The sequence below is a fragment of the Gordionus sp. m RMFG-2023 genome, chromosome 1 (assembly GCF_954871325.1).
Source record: "Gordionus sp. m RMFG-2023 chromosome 1, tfGorSpeb1-WG-v2, whole genome shotgun sequence".
Classification (NCBI taxonomy): Eukaryota; Metazoa; Nematomorpha; class Gordioida; order Chordodea; family Parachordodidae; genus Gordionus; species Gordionus sp. m RMFG-2023.
This window is the reverse complement of record NC_088775.1, coordinates 52,953,632-52,972,147: the sequence shown is the minus strand read 5'-3', so window position 1 is coordinate 52,972,147 and position 18,516 is coordinate 52,953,632. Positions and strand designations below refer to the sequence as shown.

Below are 18,516 nucleotides of genomic sequence, written 5' to 3'. Positions count from 1 at the left end.
TACTAATCTAGTTCCATCATATCATCTAAGAGGAAGCTCTAACCACCATATAGTTTTATGATTTGAATTGGACGTTTATAATCTCTTCTTCAAGAATTGTTGATTTGGTTAGGCCTATAAATTTTTCCTTATTAGTCCATTATATAAAACATTTTCTAAATTGGTAACAGAGAGTTATATTAGTTTCATGACCTTTTGTTGTTAAATAAGTTGCTAAGAATTATATTATATTATGTTTTTAAAAACCATTAAATTGAGGCATATGTATGAAATTTAACCTTTTTATCAACTGTAATTCTCTAGAAGCAAAATTTTTTTTATATCCGAAAATATTTTATACTGTAATAAATAAATTTTGTATTAAAAATTATTTTTTTTAGAAATGTCTTGTATTGTTTTAATTATTTATATGCTAGTTTATTTTGTATGCATAATATAATAAATGACAAAATATATTCAGAATAATTGTTCAGTATTCCTTCCCTTCCACAGGTTGTGGAACCAGTAAACCGGGCGCTGAATATAACAATTTGACTTTATGTTTAAAATTATTTTTAGTTCACTAGTATAGAAGACCAGGAAAAACCCTTATCTGCCACGTATGGTGGAAAAATTTAGTACCAAGAGAATTTTAATAAATTTTATATCTATTATTTTCTTTAATAATATTTGCAGAATTATAAGTCATAGGAAATAATTTTCTAAGTAAAAGATAAGATTTATAGTGGTAATCCAAATTGTAAACTGAGAGCTGTCATTGTCTAAATAACGTCACACATATGATTTTAGAAATATTCAACATATTCTAAATTTTATGAATTTTGAAGAAAAATTTTATCGGCTTGAGAAATTAGAATTCCCCGCAAACGTCGAAGAATCTTTAAAAGAGATAGATTTATATCTTGTATATGTCATAAAAATTTTAAAAGAAGAAAAAGGTTCCAGTCGTTTATTAAAAAAAAGGCGATTAAATGAGAATGAACCTGATATTTTGTTTTTAAAAGACATATTATTTTCTCAGAAACATGGTGTCCGAGGAAATAAATTAACGGTATATAAACATATTAACATTTTAAAAATATTTACTCTTTGTTAGCCTAAAATTTTTAAATCTATTAAAAAATAGGTATTAAATTCTACCAAGGAGCTTAAATTGATTGAATTACTATATACCTACTTTGCTAATTCTCCAAAAATAAAGTTATCTAAATATTTTAACCATGAACCTGGGAAGAATCAAAATATTAGGCCAATAAACAAAACCAGTAAGAAAATTGAACCTCTATTCTCTATGTATGAACAATCATACATCTATTACAATCATTTGATAAAATATAAATCTGAAAAATTGAAATTAAAACAAATGGCTTTTGATCTCATTTTTGGAAAAATTGGCAGAGAACCTTATCATATGAGAGTCTTGTCACAGATTTTATGTATGGCTATAACTTTCCATTCCAATCAGCTTCTTTATTTTACATCTCATTGGCTACAAGTTTGATATACCAACATTATTAAAAATATTTATAATATCCATAACATTTTATCACTAATTTTTTTAAAATAATTTTGAAGACTTATTTTTTTATACCATATTTATATTTAGAAAAATATAACAGATCGTAAGCTATTCAGCATTTTATCGCAAAAACTGATTGAGGAGTTTTTTGTGTTCAACATTTATAGTGAAAACTACCTTATTAAACAGTTACCAGATCTATGTGCATCTTTTTGTGCTCACCTTATTGCTGATGTTATACTTCTTTGCATGTGGAAATGTATGTAATAATATTTAAACATAGTAGTATTAGATAGATATTTATTAGAGACCTGTAGAGGTTAAAATTCTAGGCTAGCCTAGATATTAAAAATAATAATATTTTTAAGCCTTACCCAGCTTGGATTCTTAGTTTGGTTCCCAGTTAGGATTTTTTTCGCACATTTTAAGCAAGTGCTATAAAAATTTTCCAAAATGAATTTGTTTACAATATTCAATCATTAGCAAACATGAATATGTTCATGCTCAAAATTCATTTGCAAAAAAGGAATGTGTTAAAATTGGACAACATTATGTTTATTAATACCTTAAAATAACTATATTTAAAACAATAAATGTTCATAAATAAATGCATAATATAGTAATTACCCATTGGATTTAGTAATATTTTTATATTGTAAATAAACTATCCAAAATCAAAAATAATGATGGTTTTTAATTTTGCAATGCGATGCAAAATTAAATGCTTATTAACCCTGAATTCGTAGTGGCACGATTGCGATTTAGACGCGATAAATACAAAATACAGTAAATATCATATTGTATTCATAGTTACCTATCACGCGATTTGACTCGCAAATGCTAGTTGCCTCGATTTTTTAAATACACAAATCATGTTGTATTTGTTGTCGCGATTTTGAATATTGTTTCATTAAATATCGCCTTTGGTGAATGTAGCACAAAATATTTTACATTTTTAAAATAAAATATAAAATTACTCAATTTTTGACTTTCTTTAAAGATATCAAACCTACGAATCAAGATAAAATTATCATTTAAATTACAAAAGCCCTCATTATACAAGGAAGGAGAATTTATATCACTAGATTTAACAGAGGTGTCAATGAAATAACAGGGAAAAGGGAGATAAATGAATGTAAAATATAGCATTCGAATTGATAATGTATTTATTTAAGCTGATCTCATTGTTATTATTATTTAGATGATCTCATTGATAGTGAAATACATTGAATGATATAATTCATAAAAGTCCTGCATTAATTAAGCTTAGTACTGTGTTTGGTAATTAATAATGTCTAAAAATATATTATTTATATTGAAGGATCTATATCTTCTGATGAATCTCGTGGTTCATATTATAAATCTCCTAAGAGAAAGTTTAATGACATTAGTAATTTATGTTTATTTGCTTTATAAAAATATTTAAAATAGATGAATTTAAAACACTTATAAATAGGGGTGTACCGATACCACTTTTTGGAGGCCGATCCGATCCGATATTTCAGATATTAAATTGATATCGGCCGATAACCGATCCGATATCATATCTAATTTTGTATTCTGCAAAGATACCGGGTTTAATTTTTAATATACTTTTTATTAGTACAACATCTATAATTTTACTATACCATAACATATGTCATTTAAATATATTATAATGGTCAGTTATAGTTTATATTCAATTCAATTGCTATTATTTATATAAAAAGTAATAACATTAATCTATTTACATAATTAGTAATAAAAAAATATATTATGAAATTTGAAATTAATATTTAAAATTAATATATCGAAGATTTCTTTTTATATCAGAGATATGTCGGCAGTGATGGGACTGTTAATATCACTAGCATCACTAAAAACAGATACTGAAGAGATTAATGAACACTTATTTAAACAGAATGCGAAAAAAAATAACTATGTTGCAGAATGTTTATTAACTAATTATTTCTATTAAAAAAATTAAACATAAAAATGTATTTCGATTTTATTTATAAAAATAAATGGTTTTTTAGATTTTTTTAAAATTTTGTTAAAAGCGCCATTTTATATCGGATCGGAAAATTTTATAATATTTGCCGATAACCGATATTTTAAAATGAGCGAAATATCGGCCCGATCCGATCCTATATAAAATATCGGTACATCCCTACTTATAAAATTAGAAGAGGAAAGAATACTAGATTTTTAAAAATAAAAAAACTGAATATAGTAAATGTCTTTAATTAAATTTTGTATATATTTTGAAAGAGATATTTTATATATATATTTATATTTGAAATAAAATCTATTTTCATAAATATTGCTACCTTATTTGCTTTTTTAAAAATAAAATTATATACTATATAGCTTTTTTAGTGGCATATTTCAACATATATATATTTTATAATGAGTTTAGATTATATTAATAGTAAATTTATTTTTATTAAAAAATATATAAAATACAAAATAAGATATTTAAATATATTTAATTTATAAAAAATATATTTATAAACATAATATTTTTCTATAATATAGGATTTTTGAATAAATATAAGCATGATAAATTTCTATTAAATTTTGCAATAAGTATTTTCCATCAATACTACCAACACAGTTAGGTAAATTCCACTTTATTTCAAACTCCTTTTTAATAATAATATACATAAATATAATATACAATATATTACACCTTTACTAATCTCACAAAGTCAATGAGAGTAATTGGTGGCATATGAATACTTACTAAGGTTTGCCATATAGATAGGCATGTTTTTCAATAATTTTTAGATTTGAAACCCACATTTTGAAGGAATAGGGTAAAGTAGGATACCTACAGTCAGTGGTTAAATACTTAGATAAAAAATTTATTTAAATAATAAAGTACTTTATTATTACTTAAGAGAAACGAGGTTTTCTTTAATGGTTATAGGATATTTAATAAAATTTGTGGCTGTTGTATATAAAATGATTTTACATGTTTTAGAATGTATATAAGTTTCCTATATAATATAGAATTAAAGATAAAATAGAATTAATAAATACTTTGGTCATTCTCATATAATTATAAAATTTCACCTTAAGAGGGTTTAATATTATCTTCAAGATCATTTTGTATAAAAATAATAATTTGATGATGGATACCATTTTGAATTAATAAAATAGATTTGCACTATGAATGAAAATCGCTGCGATCGATCCAGCTGATTGATCCATCATGAATTCAGGGTAAGATAGGATGAAATATTTTATTTATTATATACAATTTTTTTTAAAAAAGATCGAATATGTCAAGAGTTATAATATAAACAAATTTATCATCTTGATAGTATGTCATATTGGGGTCAAAATAGAGACTTCTTCTTTAAGAACAATGCCTGGGAGTGCTTGTATACTTCATTTTCTCCAATATTTTTAATATATTAGGATGGAATGAATCATTTGCCTTGCGGTCCACATTATCGTGAATACTCTTAAGTTAGAAAATAAAACTTTTGACCGTTTGGATCCAATCTTTGTATTTCTTTGCTGTATAGTATTGTTTATTCTTTCATTTAAATGTTATTGAAGATTTTTTCTAGCCTATTTTAGAACAAAAATATAAATATTGACTCAGACTTAATCTGGCTTAATGAATCAGCCAGAAAATGGCTCAGGAGTTGGCTATATACTCATAGAATGGTAGGTAATGTTTATGTAAAATTTTATAAAAATCTGTGATGTCCAATTTTCTTTGTGTGGATTTTAAAAAATTAATTTTTTACTTTCATTTTCTAAAAATAAATATAGGCTTTATTTTGATACTAGATTTATTATATATAATTGCATTATTTAAAATCAATCATTAATTTAATTATTACAAACATTCCCAAAAAAGTTGATTTCTTATCCCTTGGCCTTAGATATCTCCAAAAATCTTAAAGCTAGAGGCTAAAATTTTGCCCAGATATAGATTATATTAACCTTGGCCTGGTCGTGATAGGATTGCTACAGAATGACCCTATTCAAAATTTAATATAAAATTAAATAGCATTTTAAAAATTTTACACGATCACTGGTTTTACCCAGCGGGACACAGGTCTGGGTTTAATCATAGCTGATGTATACTAAAATTAGATATATTCATTAAAAATTAAAATATTTTTAGACCCTGCATGTTTATTTTAAAATGTTTTGGCCAGCAGGTCTCTAATATTTATTGAGTTGCTAATAAAAAAATTTAATTTTTTTTTTCCTAATTATTACAAAATATTACTATTTATTCAGAAATTAACACTACTTTTTTGAAATAGCTTTTAATAATTTTACTAGATATTCTTTAAAAAGCTATTATATATAACTTGGAGGGGGCAGCTATTTAATTATTTTGATTAAATTAGAGGTCATTAAAATCTGCTATAAAAATTTAATATTTTTAAAGAAATGAATATAGAAATCTACCTAATGAGATACAATTTAAGAACTTTGGACCTGTCTTGCAGGCATTTAGCACAATTTACCTTCTTACTTACATTGCAACGATAATATAATATAGATTTAATAATTTTTTAAATAAGTATATTATTTATTATGCACTCCCTATATTAAAAGATCATTCATATTATCTGGAGAAAAGACATCATACCTTAGAATTAATAGCTTCATGTTTAACGAAATGGATTGAAGATTACCCCTCATTGATATTGTTCCAATTTTCTTCATTAAAATCATCCTATGACTTTAACAAGTTTTATAGAAAAATTATATTTATCAAATTGTATTTAAATCTATTATTTTATGTAGGGGTGTACCGATACCACTTTTTGGAGGACGATCCGATCTGATATTTCCAATATTAAATTGATATCGGAGTAATTCCATACCAAATCGATAACTTTTCGGCCCGACCTTTTTAATTTCGATAAATTTTTCATACTGAGAAAATATCATTAGAAAGCATCAAATCTAAAATTTTAGCTAGTCATAGTTCCTGAGATATCAATGGTCAAAAGTGCCAAAAATGACCTTTTTTCGAAAAATACGATTTTAAAAGAGATAAATTAAAAAATAATGATTTTAAAAATATAAGTTATATGTCATTTTGTAACTCTATTAAAGGCCTTTTATTAAATATTAAGGATTTTTTTAATATAATATTGTTGCGGTTTTTATTTACGTTATAAATTTTAAACATAAAAATTCTAGGTGTTTCGCTTTCCAAATTTTTTTGAATTTAATATTTTCTTATTCTAACAGAGTTGCCAGGTCAAAATTTTCAAATTGCGGGAGAAATTTGATATTATGCGGGAGAAATATGAAAATTGCGGTAGAAATATAAAAATTGCAAAAGTGCCGGCCTTCGGCCGGGATTTTGAATTGATTTTATTATTCGTCTATTATCTTTTAAAATTAGTTTATAATACAAGGTCGGTCAAAATAAAATAACATCTTGATTTATTAAAATATTAATTTATAAAAAAAACCAACGATTTTTTTTAAATATAAAAGGTAAACAAGAAAAAATTTTATAAAAAAAACGATTTTAATTTTACAATTAAAAATATATTTTATGCGAATGTCCCGCAAAACGACCGCAATTGGAAATCTATCGTGTGTGTATAACATTATAGGGATAGGCGCTTAATTATCACGTATCTAGTTTAAATACATAATAAGGTACTCCAAAAATAACAAATAATACAGATGCAACTACAATTGCGGCAATGGTAATCACTTATCTTGTAGTAACAGAGATACTTATCATCACAATGTTGGTAAATTTCCTCATATTATTTAACGACTCTAATATAAATGAAAACTATAATTGTAGAACAAAAATGAGCAAGGCTATCACCAATGCTTTAGGACCTAAATCCAGGAGGTCAATTCTTGACGATTTGAAAAATGGGCATACATATGCAATTCTAACAGATGCATCTAGTAAGGGAAATATTTTTCCTCCGCTAGTTTAACAAAATTAAGGTCGTTTCAATAAAACTATTAAATTTTTTCCCCTCAAATAGTGAAAAATCCAAAGACATAGCTAACCTAACCATATAATGGTAAATAGAGCAAATTAGAGATTATCAATAAATTGCATGTCATCTTTCTGATCTGATAATGCCTCAGTGAATTTGGTAAAAACAGAGAGTATTTACAGAATTGAGTCTGCACAATGTTGGTTGCGATATGTTCCTAATACCCGCCATATAGAATTTTAAAATTTTATAAATCTTTAAAAAAATATTTCTTAAATAAAGATTATTTTTCAATAATGAATGGCAGAGGTATTTTTAGGAATGATTTCACAGTAGGATATCTACTACATGCTGTTAATGAGTAGTTTCAATCAGAAGAATCTTAACAAAGATTCACAAAATTATGCTGCAGATGTGTTCATCTTTACAGTTAAAAATTGATAATAATTTTATGGCGCCATTCTAAAACTTAATTATATTTTATTTGAGATTTAAATAATAGAACTAAATGTTTACCGTCGTTATTGAGATATTTATAAAATTCCTGGCATGACATATTATATATTTGCTCGGCCTCTAATGTTGTTAAAGCAATCCGATTTCTCTCCTTTTTCCAGGCAGTCCTCATCGGGCTAAAAATGCGCTCAGATAAGGCTTTAGAATGAGGTAAGGAAAAGACATACTCGCATATTTTTTCCAAGCATGGAGATTTATCGTTATTACGAAAAAATTCTACTCATTTCTCATCTGCTTTTAGACCATCTAACTTTGAGTATTTATCTCCGCAAACAAGAAATCAATGTCTTTCGGTATTTTTAATATATTTATTAAATTATAAAAACCATCAATTGATGGTTGTTCAAATGTCATAATATTTATACATTTGTTAATAGAGTTATTAAAATCAAATTTTGATTGTAAATTCTAATTGTCAATAAAAATATCTGCTTCATTTAAAAATGTATTAATTAGAGTTTTATTATTTTAATATATTTTTAGCAATAGCGCCATAAAATTTATTATCAATTTTTAACTGTAGAGATGAACAGAGCTGTAGCATGATTTTGTGAATCTTTTTTTAATAAAGAATATTCTGATTCCAAAGGAATATTAATTGCATTATGTAGATTTCCTACATGTGAAACAAATCCCAAATATACTTCTGCCATTTCATACTCGAAAAAATTTTTCAAAATTTTAGGACAGCTTTTAAAATCTCTATTTAAGAAGTATTTTTTTTAAGGTTTGTAAAATTTTAAAATTCTATCGATGACAGGTATTATGACAACCACCTGATAGGTATATATCACAACAACTCACACCATTCCAATTCAGACCACCATCAACTCTTTTAATTTTTTAACTCTTTTAGTTGATTTAAATTCGTTAAAACATTTCATCACAATTAATTCGACATCCTCAGATAGTATATTCATTGCCTTCTTGCAAGAATAATGTAATATATGGCATATACAGCCAATTGGTATTAATTCATTATTGTGCTGCCTCAAATCGGTAACTTAGGTTTTTGCCAAAATTTACAGAGGCATTATCAGCGCAGAAAGCTGACATGCAAATCATTGATAACCCTGAATCAGCTATATTTAACATTATGTGGTTAGCTACATCGTTGGATTTTTCACTATCTGAGGAAAAAATCTTAACAGTTTTATTGAAATGTTCTTAATCTTGTTGAAATAGCGAAGGATCGAGGGAAATGTTTTAATATTTCTCTTATTAGATGCATCTGTTAGAATTGCATATGGATGCCCATCTTTCAAATAGTCTAGAATTGACCTCTAGGATTCAGGTACTAAAACACTTTTGATAGCCTTGCTCATTTTTGTTCTGCCACAAGTAAGGTTTGCACTTATATTGGAGTCGTTAAATATTATGAGAAAAATATTCGACCCACATTGTGATGATATAGCTCTGTGAATGTTGAACTACATGATAGATGTATACGATTTCCTCAAATGTAGTTGCATCTGTATTATTTATTATTTTTGAGAATATTTTTGTATTGCAATCGATGTTAATATACTCCCCTGTACTGACTTATATGAATGAAATGATGTTGATTTATTATTGGATAAAAATAAAACAGGATAGAAAGAAATTTACAAACTAGGCATGTTTTTCGAATAAATACTTAAAATTATTTTAAAAATATAAAAATAATCAATTAATGTCTCTCAAAATTATTATTTACATATTAAAAATGTTAAAATACTAAAAAAAAAATTGCAGGAGAACTTAAAAAATTGCGGTAGATTTTTGCTGGAGATTTCCAATTGTGGTAGTTTTGCGGGAGAGAAATGTCTGCGTGTAAATTAAAAAATTGCGGAAGTCTCCCGCTGATGGGGGGAGACATGGCAACCCTGTTCTCTACCTTTATATCTATTCATAAAAAAAATTTAAACTTGGGACAGCCATGGGTTTTTTAGTTATTATGAAGTAAAAAATCAAACAATAAATATTTTTTTCAAAAATAGATGGCGCTCTTTTATAAAATAACGTGTTTTGTTATAATTATTATTTTTTTAAACTTTTTTTCATTTTTAAACATAAATAATAAGATTTTCCAGCAATATCATGAAATGAGATTATTTAGCTGCGGTTATAATCATTTTTTTTTATAAAAATTTTTAATTGTTTTATATAATTTGAAGATATAATAGATAAATTAAAATTCATGAAAGATATTACCTATTTTTGGTTTTTCATTAAATTTAGTTTTTTTGACGCCATGATAATTTCGTTTTATTATATGTACGCCCATTAGCCGTTGATGGGCTAACTATTGTTAAAATATTATTTTTTGGTATGAAAAGGATATCTTGTGCAGCTGGATAGACAAAAGAATTTGCTGATCCTTTAGGGTGAAGAAAATTAATTTTTACTTCATCTCTAATTACATTCACTTCTTGTACAAATCCTAATCACCAATCGTTTTCATATGCACATGTTTCATATCCTATAATTTCATCAATTAACAGATCCTCAATCACAGGATCCTCACCTGGATATACTATATTCTCCACAATAAATGTATGCGAATTATAATATAGTTTAGTGTTGAGTTTAGTTAAGCCAATCGGAAACACTACATGAATTTTTTGTTTCCCTGGTATTGTGATAGATTTACTAAATCTCTCACTTAGCCTTATCTCTTCTTCCTCATACTCTGGTATAGTGGCATAAGAAATATTTATACCTTTTATATGCTCTTCCGTTTATTTATAAAATGTAAAGGTGTAATTTATGATCAGTATAAGGTCTTTGTAAGCTTGCCTTGGCAACTAACCGTTTTACTGTGCCGCCTATGCCGTCGCAGGTACTTTTACCATGTGCCGTAGGAAAAAAATGCTATTCTGCTTGAACACTATTATTTTTATATTGCGCTGCTGAACCATCAGAAAAGTAGTGATTTTTTTCTGGTGGAGTGTCGAATTTTTTTTTTTTAAATGAATCAAATGTGATTGGAATAAATGGAATAAAACAGTATTATGAATTAAGGATTCCAATATTACTACAAAACTTAGACTGTTTATTTGATCTCCTATTATATAATAAATCGAGAATGGATGCAACATAACTTGCGAAGTTGTCCAATGATAACCCTGAACTTCGTCTTGGATAATAAAGGAATAATTTCTGAAAAGTCACAAATAATTAGATACATTATTTTCTAAACTATTTTTAAGGATATTGTGAAAAGAACTTTGTTGTTCACAAATAAATGAATGGCTTATGAGAATATTCATTTTATCGAAAAAGTAATTAATAAATTCGTCTGAGGATTGAGAAATAGTCTCCAGAGTTGTTCTATCTACCGAAACCCACTGTTTAAACTTAACAAGAGCTATTTTTTATAAATAATTTTTCGATGCGTTCTTTTAAGAGTGCCGAGCCAGGACACTCGTTGCAGTCACCAATATAACAAGTGGGTAACGGGGGATTGCAAGTCATTCTGCCTATAACATCTCTATAAGTTGTTAATATATCCTCACCATTTTTAGTCAATGTTGCTAATTCACAGCCTAAAATCATAAGTTTAATATATTGGTATATGCTACAAACGCATACACTATGTGTTCCGCTAGCCCCTGCTAATATACAATTTTTTGATCTTAAGCTAGAAAATTTCGAAAATCTAATTGTTAAGTTTGAATAATTATAAATAATGTAATAAATTGAATTTCCTTTACGATAGACAATTTCTATAATTGATTGAAATCCCCATTTATTATTTTCACTTACAAGATGAATAATCCTTTAAATTATATCAAATAGTTTTAGAAAAACCAATAAAAACTGATTAATAAATAATTTTATACAAAGATGCCCCATTTCGGGAAAATATTTATACACTTTTCTAATCATTTTTATCGATTTTGAATGAAGCTCGCCTCGTCTCAGATCGGTTTTTTTTTATAATTTTAAAAGAAGGTATAATTTTTTTTATAAAAATTGAAGATCGTATTATTCCAAAAAATTGTTTTTAGTTCTTATATATTAAATAAAATGGCCGAAAATTGGAAAAATCAATGAAGTTTTTTATCTAAGAGTATAATCTTTGTACGTAATTTTGATATTAAATTTGTTATTTACAATTAAATAGTTTTTAAGATATGTTTAATTGAATGAAGGCAGATAATGATAAAAATAGGTCATTTTTGTCATTTTGAACCCTAATATCTCCAAAAATATAAATGTTACCAGACTAAAGTTTTGGTTATTTCTTAATTACAATAACTTTTCTTTGCTTACCAAATTTTACAAAAATCGAAGGGGATCGGGCCGAAAATATCATTTTTTTATTTAAATAGTATAAATAATTTAATATTTTCTAAATCAATTATAAAGTACCAATTATCTACTAATTCTCATCTGGTGGATGTGCAAAGTGGGATTTTCGATTAATCAAACTTGCTCCGAATCAAGTTATTATCTATTTTTTTTAATGATATAAGAGAAGGAAAGACGAGAAAAACAAAAATATAGAAGAAAGTTTAAGAAGTTAAAAAGATTTAAGTGATCTAATTAAATGTTTATATGATAAAACTTGTTAACGATACTTAAAATATTTCTAAACATATCCAACGATGTCTATGCAAATATATTTTCCCCATATTCGATATTATGCATTTTAAAATTTTATTTATTTATAATTAACAAATACATTTAATAATAAAAGCAATAGGTACAAATTAACATCAAGGCTAAATATTATTTGATTTTAACAATAAAACATTTTCAAAGTTTTTATCAATCCCCTCCTATCAGTAAAAACATTTTTATCGATGCTGAATAAGTTTTTAGCTGGTTCTTTAGAAGGAATGGTAGCGTTGTATTTAATAAATAATTGTTTAATGTTAGAATTAATAAAAATGGCGAAATCTTTACTCTTTGTGCTAAAAAAGTTATCATAGTTTTGTTTTATAAATTATTTTCATCAAATAATTTTTAATTTAATTATATTTAAGATAAAATATAAAATAACTTGATATAATTAATGTAATCAAATAATATAATTAAAAAAATTTTTTACCGTTAGACCTTCAAATGTGACCATCTCTTCAAATTGATTCTCATGGTTTTACTTTTTTTACGATATTAAATATATATTTTGTTAATATTTTATTTTAAAACAGAAATATTTTATAAATAATTAGATTTACAAATATCTTCAAAATAATGTATGCATATATGAAAATTCTAAATATATACTTTGCTCTCCGTCAGTAACACATAAGGGGCAATCACATTACTGGCTAAGGTATTGTTTATTAATCAGAAGATATTTTTTAAAATTATTTTTTAAAGGTTCCAGTAACCGCTTTTCAAATTGCTGAACAAAATTATAAGATTATGGTTGATATAGCTGATTGAAAAACTCATAATTTAAATATCTATATTAAAAAATACAATATTCTTACCCTGAATTTATAGTAAACGTGTTTGTTCAAGCGATACGGTATTTATAAACAGTAAAGTCCATGCCTCCCCTTAGAGATAACAAAGAATTGCAATCAAAACAATTATCAGGTTGAACAATATCATATCCTAGTCGTAAACTTATGGTTACTCTCTATTGTTCATCTGATAAGAGATTACCAAGGCTTTGACCGGAAGGGTCTTCAATCATTTGAGACCCCCTAGTCTGTCGCCAGCTTGAGGGAGTCGCATCGAATCTAAGGGGGGATTTGATAGTATATCGTCAAGAATAAAGGAATGGGTAATTCTATACCAAAGCGATAACTTTTCGGCCCGACCTTATTAATTTTAAAATTTTGCATAGTGAGAGAATATCATTAGAAAGCAATGAATTCAAAATTTTAATAGGTCCTGAGATATCAATTGTTAAAAGTGCCAAAAATGATCTTTTTTCGGAAAATACGATTTTTTAAGATTGAGATAAGTTAAAAAATAATGATTATATAAATATAAGTTATATGTCATTTTAACATAAATAATAAGATTTTTTAGATTCATGAAATGAGATTATTTAGCTGCGGTTATAATCATTTTTTTCTTTTATATTTTATTAATTTGGTAAATATAATAGATAAATTAAAATTCATGAAAGATCATACCTATTTTCGGTTTTTCATTAAATTTAGTTTTTTTGACTCCTGATAATTTTGAGGTAAATAATATGTACGCCCAGTAGCCGTTGATTCTCTAACTATTGTTAAGATATTATTTTTTGGTTTGAAAAGGAGATCTTGTGCCGCTGGATAAACAAATGAATTTGCTGGTCTTTTAGGGTTAAGAAATTAATTTTTATTTCTTCTCTTATTAAATTCACTTCTTGTACAAATCCTAACCACCAATCGTTTTCATACACACAGTTTATATATCCTCTAATCTCATCGATTAAAAGATCCTCAATCAAAAGATCCTCACGTGGATATACTATATTTTCCATAATAAATGTCTGCTAGAATATAGTTTAGTGTTGAGATTAGTTAAACCAATCGGAAACACTACGTGAATTTTTTGTGTCCCAGGTATTGAGATAGATTTACTAAACCTCTCACTTAGCCTTATCTCTTCTTCCTCATACTCTGGTATGGTGGTATAAGAAAAATTTATACCTTTTATATGCTCTTCCATATATTTATAAAATTGTAAAGGTGTAATTATTTGATCAGTATAAAATCTTTTTACTGTGCCGCCTATGCCGTCGCAGGCACTTCTACAATGTGCCGTAGGAAAAAAATGACATTCTGCTTGAACATCAAAATCGATTTCATGGTAGCAAACATTGATGAAGTTTTCCTCTTTTTATATTCCTGCTGAACCATCAGAAAAGTAGTGAATTTTTTCTGGTGGAGTGTCGAATTTTTTTTTTTTAAATGAATCAAATGTGATTGGAATAAATGGAATAAAACAGTATTATGAATTAAGGATTCCAATATTACTACAAAACTTAGACTGTTTATTTGATCTCCTATTATATAATAAATCGAGAATGGATGCAACATAACTTGCGAAGTTGTCCAATGATAACCCTGAACTTCGTCTTGGATAATAAAGGAATAATTTCTGAAAAGTCACAAATAATTAGATACATTATTTTCTAAACTATTTTTAAGGATATTGTGAAAAGAACTTTGTTGTTCACAAATAAATGAATGGCTTATGAGAATATTCATTTTATCGAAAAAGTAATTAATAAATTCGTCTGAGGATTGAGAAATAGTCTCCAGAGTTGTTCTATCTACCGAAACCCACTGTTTAAACTTAACAAGAGCTATATCATTTTTTATAAATAATTTTTCGATGCGTTCTTTTAAGAGTGCCGAGCCAGGACACTCGTTGCAGTCACCAATATAACAAGTGGGTAACGGGGGATTGCAAGTCATTCTGCCTATAACATCTCTATAAGTTGTTAATATATCCTCACCATTTTTAGTCAATGTTGCTAATTCACAGCCTAAAATCATAAGTTTCATTCTGGTGTATGCTACAAATGCACACACTATGTGTTCAGCTAGCCACTGCTAATATACAATTTTTTGGTCTTAAGCTAGCAAATTTCGAAAATACAATAGTTATGTTTGAATTAATCACCTTAAAAAGATTATATACATCTTTTAAATTATTAAGAACTAACCTTTTTGAGCGTTCACTCATTCCCCCTTTTCAATGATAGATATGCAATTTTTTACTAACTTCATCACTGCAAAATTTTTTTAACAATATCAACTGTTTTTTGATTGAGATATTTTGCAGGCTTTCGATTTGGAGTTGAAAGAATCCCCTTTTCTTCTAAAATGATTTTGGAATTATAAGCCATATGATATGTAGCGTTGAATTCCTTTTTTATTTTATTTGCGCTCCAATTAGGAGGTAGAATGGTCAGCAATTGATATTTGTTTATTTTTTGATAAATTAGGATATTGTGATTTATATTGAGTATATCATTATTGTCTTTTGTATCCGATTCTGGATTGTTAATTATTATATCTGAAATAGCTTATGATATTTTCGCTACCTTTTTTTGATAAATTTTTTCGGTTAGTTTTTTTTCTTAATAGGAGATATTCCAATTTGTTTAAAGTTATATTGATTGTATCAATTGATGTTATTTACATATTCGCTTATCAGAATTTATATTTTCAATATTTTTTGTGATAAACGTTTACGACATTTATCATAAATATTGTGTCCCGCCTCAATGTTTGGAAAGTGTCACCCCCGTCATAACTTTACGCAAGTTTTTTTATAATTAAAGTGTTTAGATTTAAAAGGATTTGCGCATTTATATTTATACATTATAAATATTTCTTGTAGGAGATATCGAAATCGTAACTAAGATTTAATCATTTATTATAAAAACAACTAATTTTTACAAGTTATCAATATGTACTAATAATAAGTAAGCCTATCAAACGATCTAAATAATATTTTTTTCATGATATTAATGCTGGAAAATCTTAATATTTATGTTTAAAAATGGAAAAAAGTTTTTAAAAAAAAAATAATTTTCACAAAACGAGCGACATCTATTTTTTAAAAAAATATTTATTTTTTAGATTTTTTAAATCGCAAAAACTAAAAAATCCATGGCTGTCCCAAGTTAAAATTTTTTACTGAATAGATATAGTGTTAGTGAATAAGAAAATATTAAATTCAAAAAAATTTGGAAAGCGAAACACCTGAGTTTAAAGTTTATAACGTAAATAAAAACCACAACAATATTAAAAAAAATTCTTTATATTTAATAAAAGGCCTCTAATAGTTACAAAATGATATATAATTTTAATTTTAACATCATTATTTTTTCTTATCTCAATTTTTAAGAATCTTATTTTCTCAGTATGCAGATTTTTATCGAAATTAAAAAGGTCGGCCGTTATCTATGGAATTACCCGATGGTATACTAGGCGGGCCACCTGATAAAGTGATGAAGGCAATCAAGATAATAAAATCCAGCGAGATCAGTTTAGGACTGGGAATTAATCCAGACAACAGTGAATATTGTCTCCTTGGGATCATTGACCTTAAACGATCTTATGTTCAATCATACACCATTGAACTCTGACACATCTTGCATCTCCAAAAGGTAAAGACGAGTCCTTTATCAAGTTTCTTGTCATTACTTCATAAGAGATATCCCTCATGCACGGTAGATTATCCCGCCTCCCAGCTCACCATGCTTTCTATTGAAGAACTACTTTCTAATTCCGAGAATTTTATATACACTCCGATTGACGCGAATCTTACAATATGATGTCAACCTCGATGCGCATAGTGTTGTTAATTTGCTTAATTTACGATCCAATTAAGTGCTCGGGCCTGGTCTGAGCACGAACCCGTGGTTTAGACCCGGGTGTCATTATAACTTTCTGATATAATAGTGTGCAATAATTTATTTGAAAATTTTTTCCACAGCTTTCTGGCTTCTTCCCATATTTCAATAAAGAAAAGATTTGTACACGATTTTAAAATCTAAATCATTTTTTAATTATATAGATGTGATATTAACTCAATAAATTTTATAGCTCAATTTCTGCATCGAGATACATTTGTAAATGTATCAGCATCTAAAAAAGTTTTTACACGATGTATTTAGTAATTTTAAATATGGCTAACTCAATAATCAGCAAGGACAGGGTAGCATAAGAAATATATCTTATCTGTAAAACAGGGGCCGGCCCGGGTTTATTTTTTAATACATTTAAATTGATATATTTTTAAAGATGAAAAAAACTTACCTCAATATGTATTAAATTAAAATAAAATCTTACTTTGTTTACCCCCTTTTATTGTATATTTAATAATAATACTAATACACGTTTCACTTCACGTAATCGGAAATTATAAGGGGGATAAATTTCTTTATAAAAAATAATAAATATACATATTGTTAAAAGAAGTGACTTTTCTTTCTTTTTTAATCTAATATATATAATCGCCGTAATCAAGAAATAAACGTTTTCGTATATGTTAATTTTTATTTTTGGTATCAACGTTCTTATCATCTTCATGTTAATTTTTATTTTTGGTATCAACTTTCCTATCATCTTAATGTTAAATAAATCGAAGGAGACTATAGTATATACCTCTAATGTTAAATTATTTTTTTTTAAAAAAAGAAAACTTTTTTAAAAATTTTTTTATACATCAACGAGATTCAAACCACTGACTTAACATTCGATAGACAAACGTTCTTTCCAGTCACCCCCCTTCTATATTAAATTTTGTAATACAATTCTTCTTATATATGAAACTATATTATGATAAAGTAATTTAAATATATCAATATTTATCTTTTTTATTGGAAGTTCCAGGCTTGGAAAAACAATTTCAAAATTATTGGTTGACCAGGTTTGAGAAATTTTTTTTTAAATTATAATGGGTTGGGCTGGGCTTGGAAAATATTTTTTTTCTTGGAAGCTGAATAAAATTTTAAATTATTATCGGTTGACCAGGTTTAAGAAAATTTTTTTTAAATTATAATGGGTCGGGCTGGGCTTGGAAAATATTTTTATAAATTATATTGGGTTACGCTTGGGTAAATTTTTCAAATTATTATCAGCTTGGACT

General features: G+C 26.5%; 1 protein-coding gene across 1 annotated transcript in view; it reads left to right on the top strand.

The window, feature by feature from the left end:
* Nucleotides 1–851: 851 nt before the first annotated feature.
* Nucleotides 852–18,516, top strand: part of LOC135932021 (uncharacterized) — a 29,272-nt gene continuing 11,607 nt past the window's right edge. The window contains exons 1-5 of the mRNA XM_065469360.1: nucleotides 852–1,051; nucleotides 1,127–1,495; nucleotides 1,607–1,778; nucleotides 6,089–6,224; nucleotides 12,325–12,401. Coding sequence (XP_065325432.1) covers nucleotides 1,292–1,495; nucleotides 1,607–1,778; nucleotides 6,089–6,224; nucleotides 12,325–12,401 — 589 coding nt within the window. The 5' untranslated portion in view covers nucleotides 852–1,051; nucleotides 1,127–1,291. The remainder of the gene's footprint in view (nucleotides 1,052–1,126; nucleotides 1,496–1,606; nucleotides 1,779–6,088; nucleotides 6,225–12,324; nucleotides 12,402–18,516) is intronic.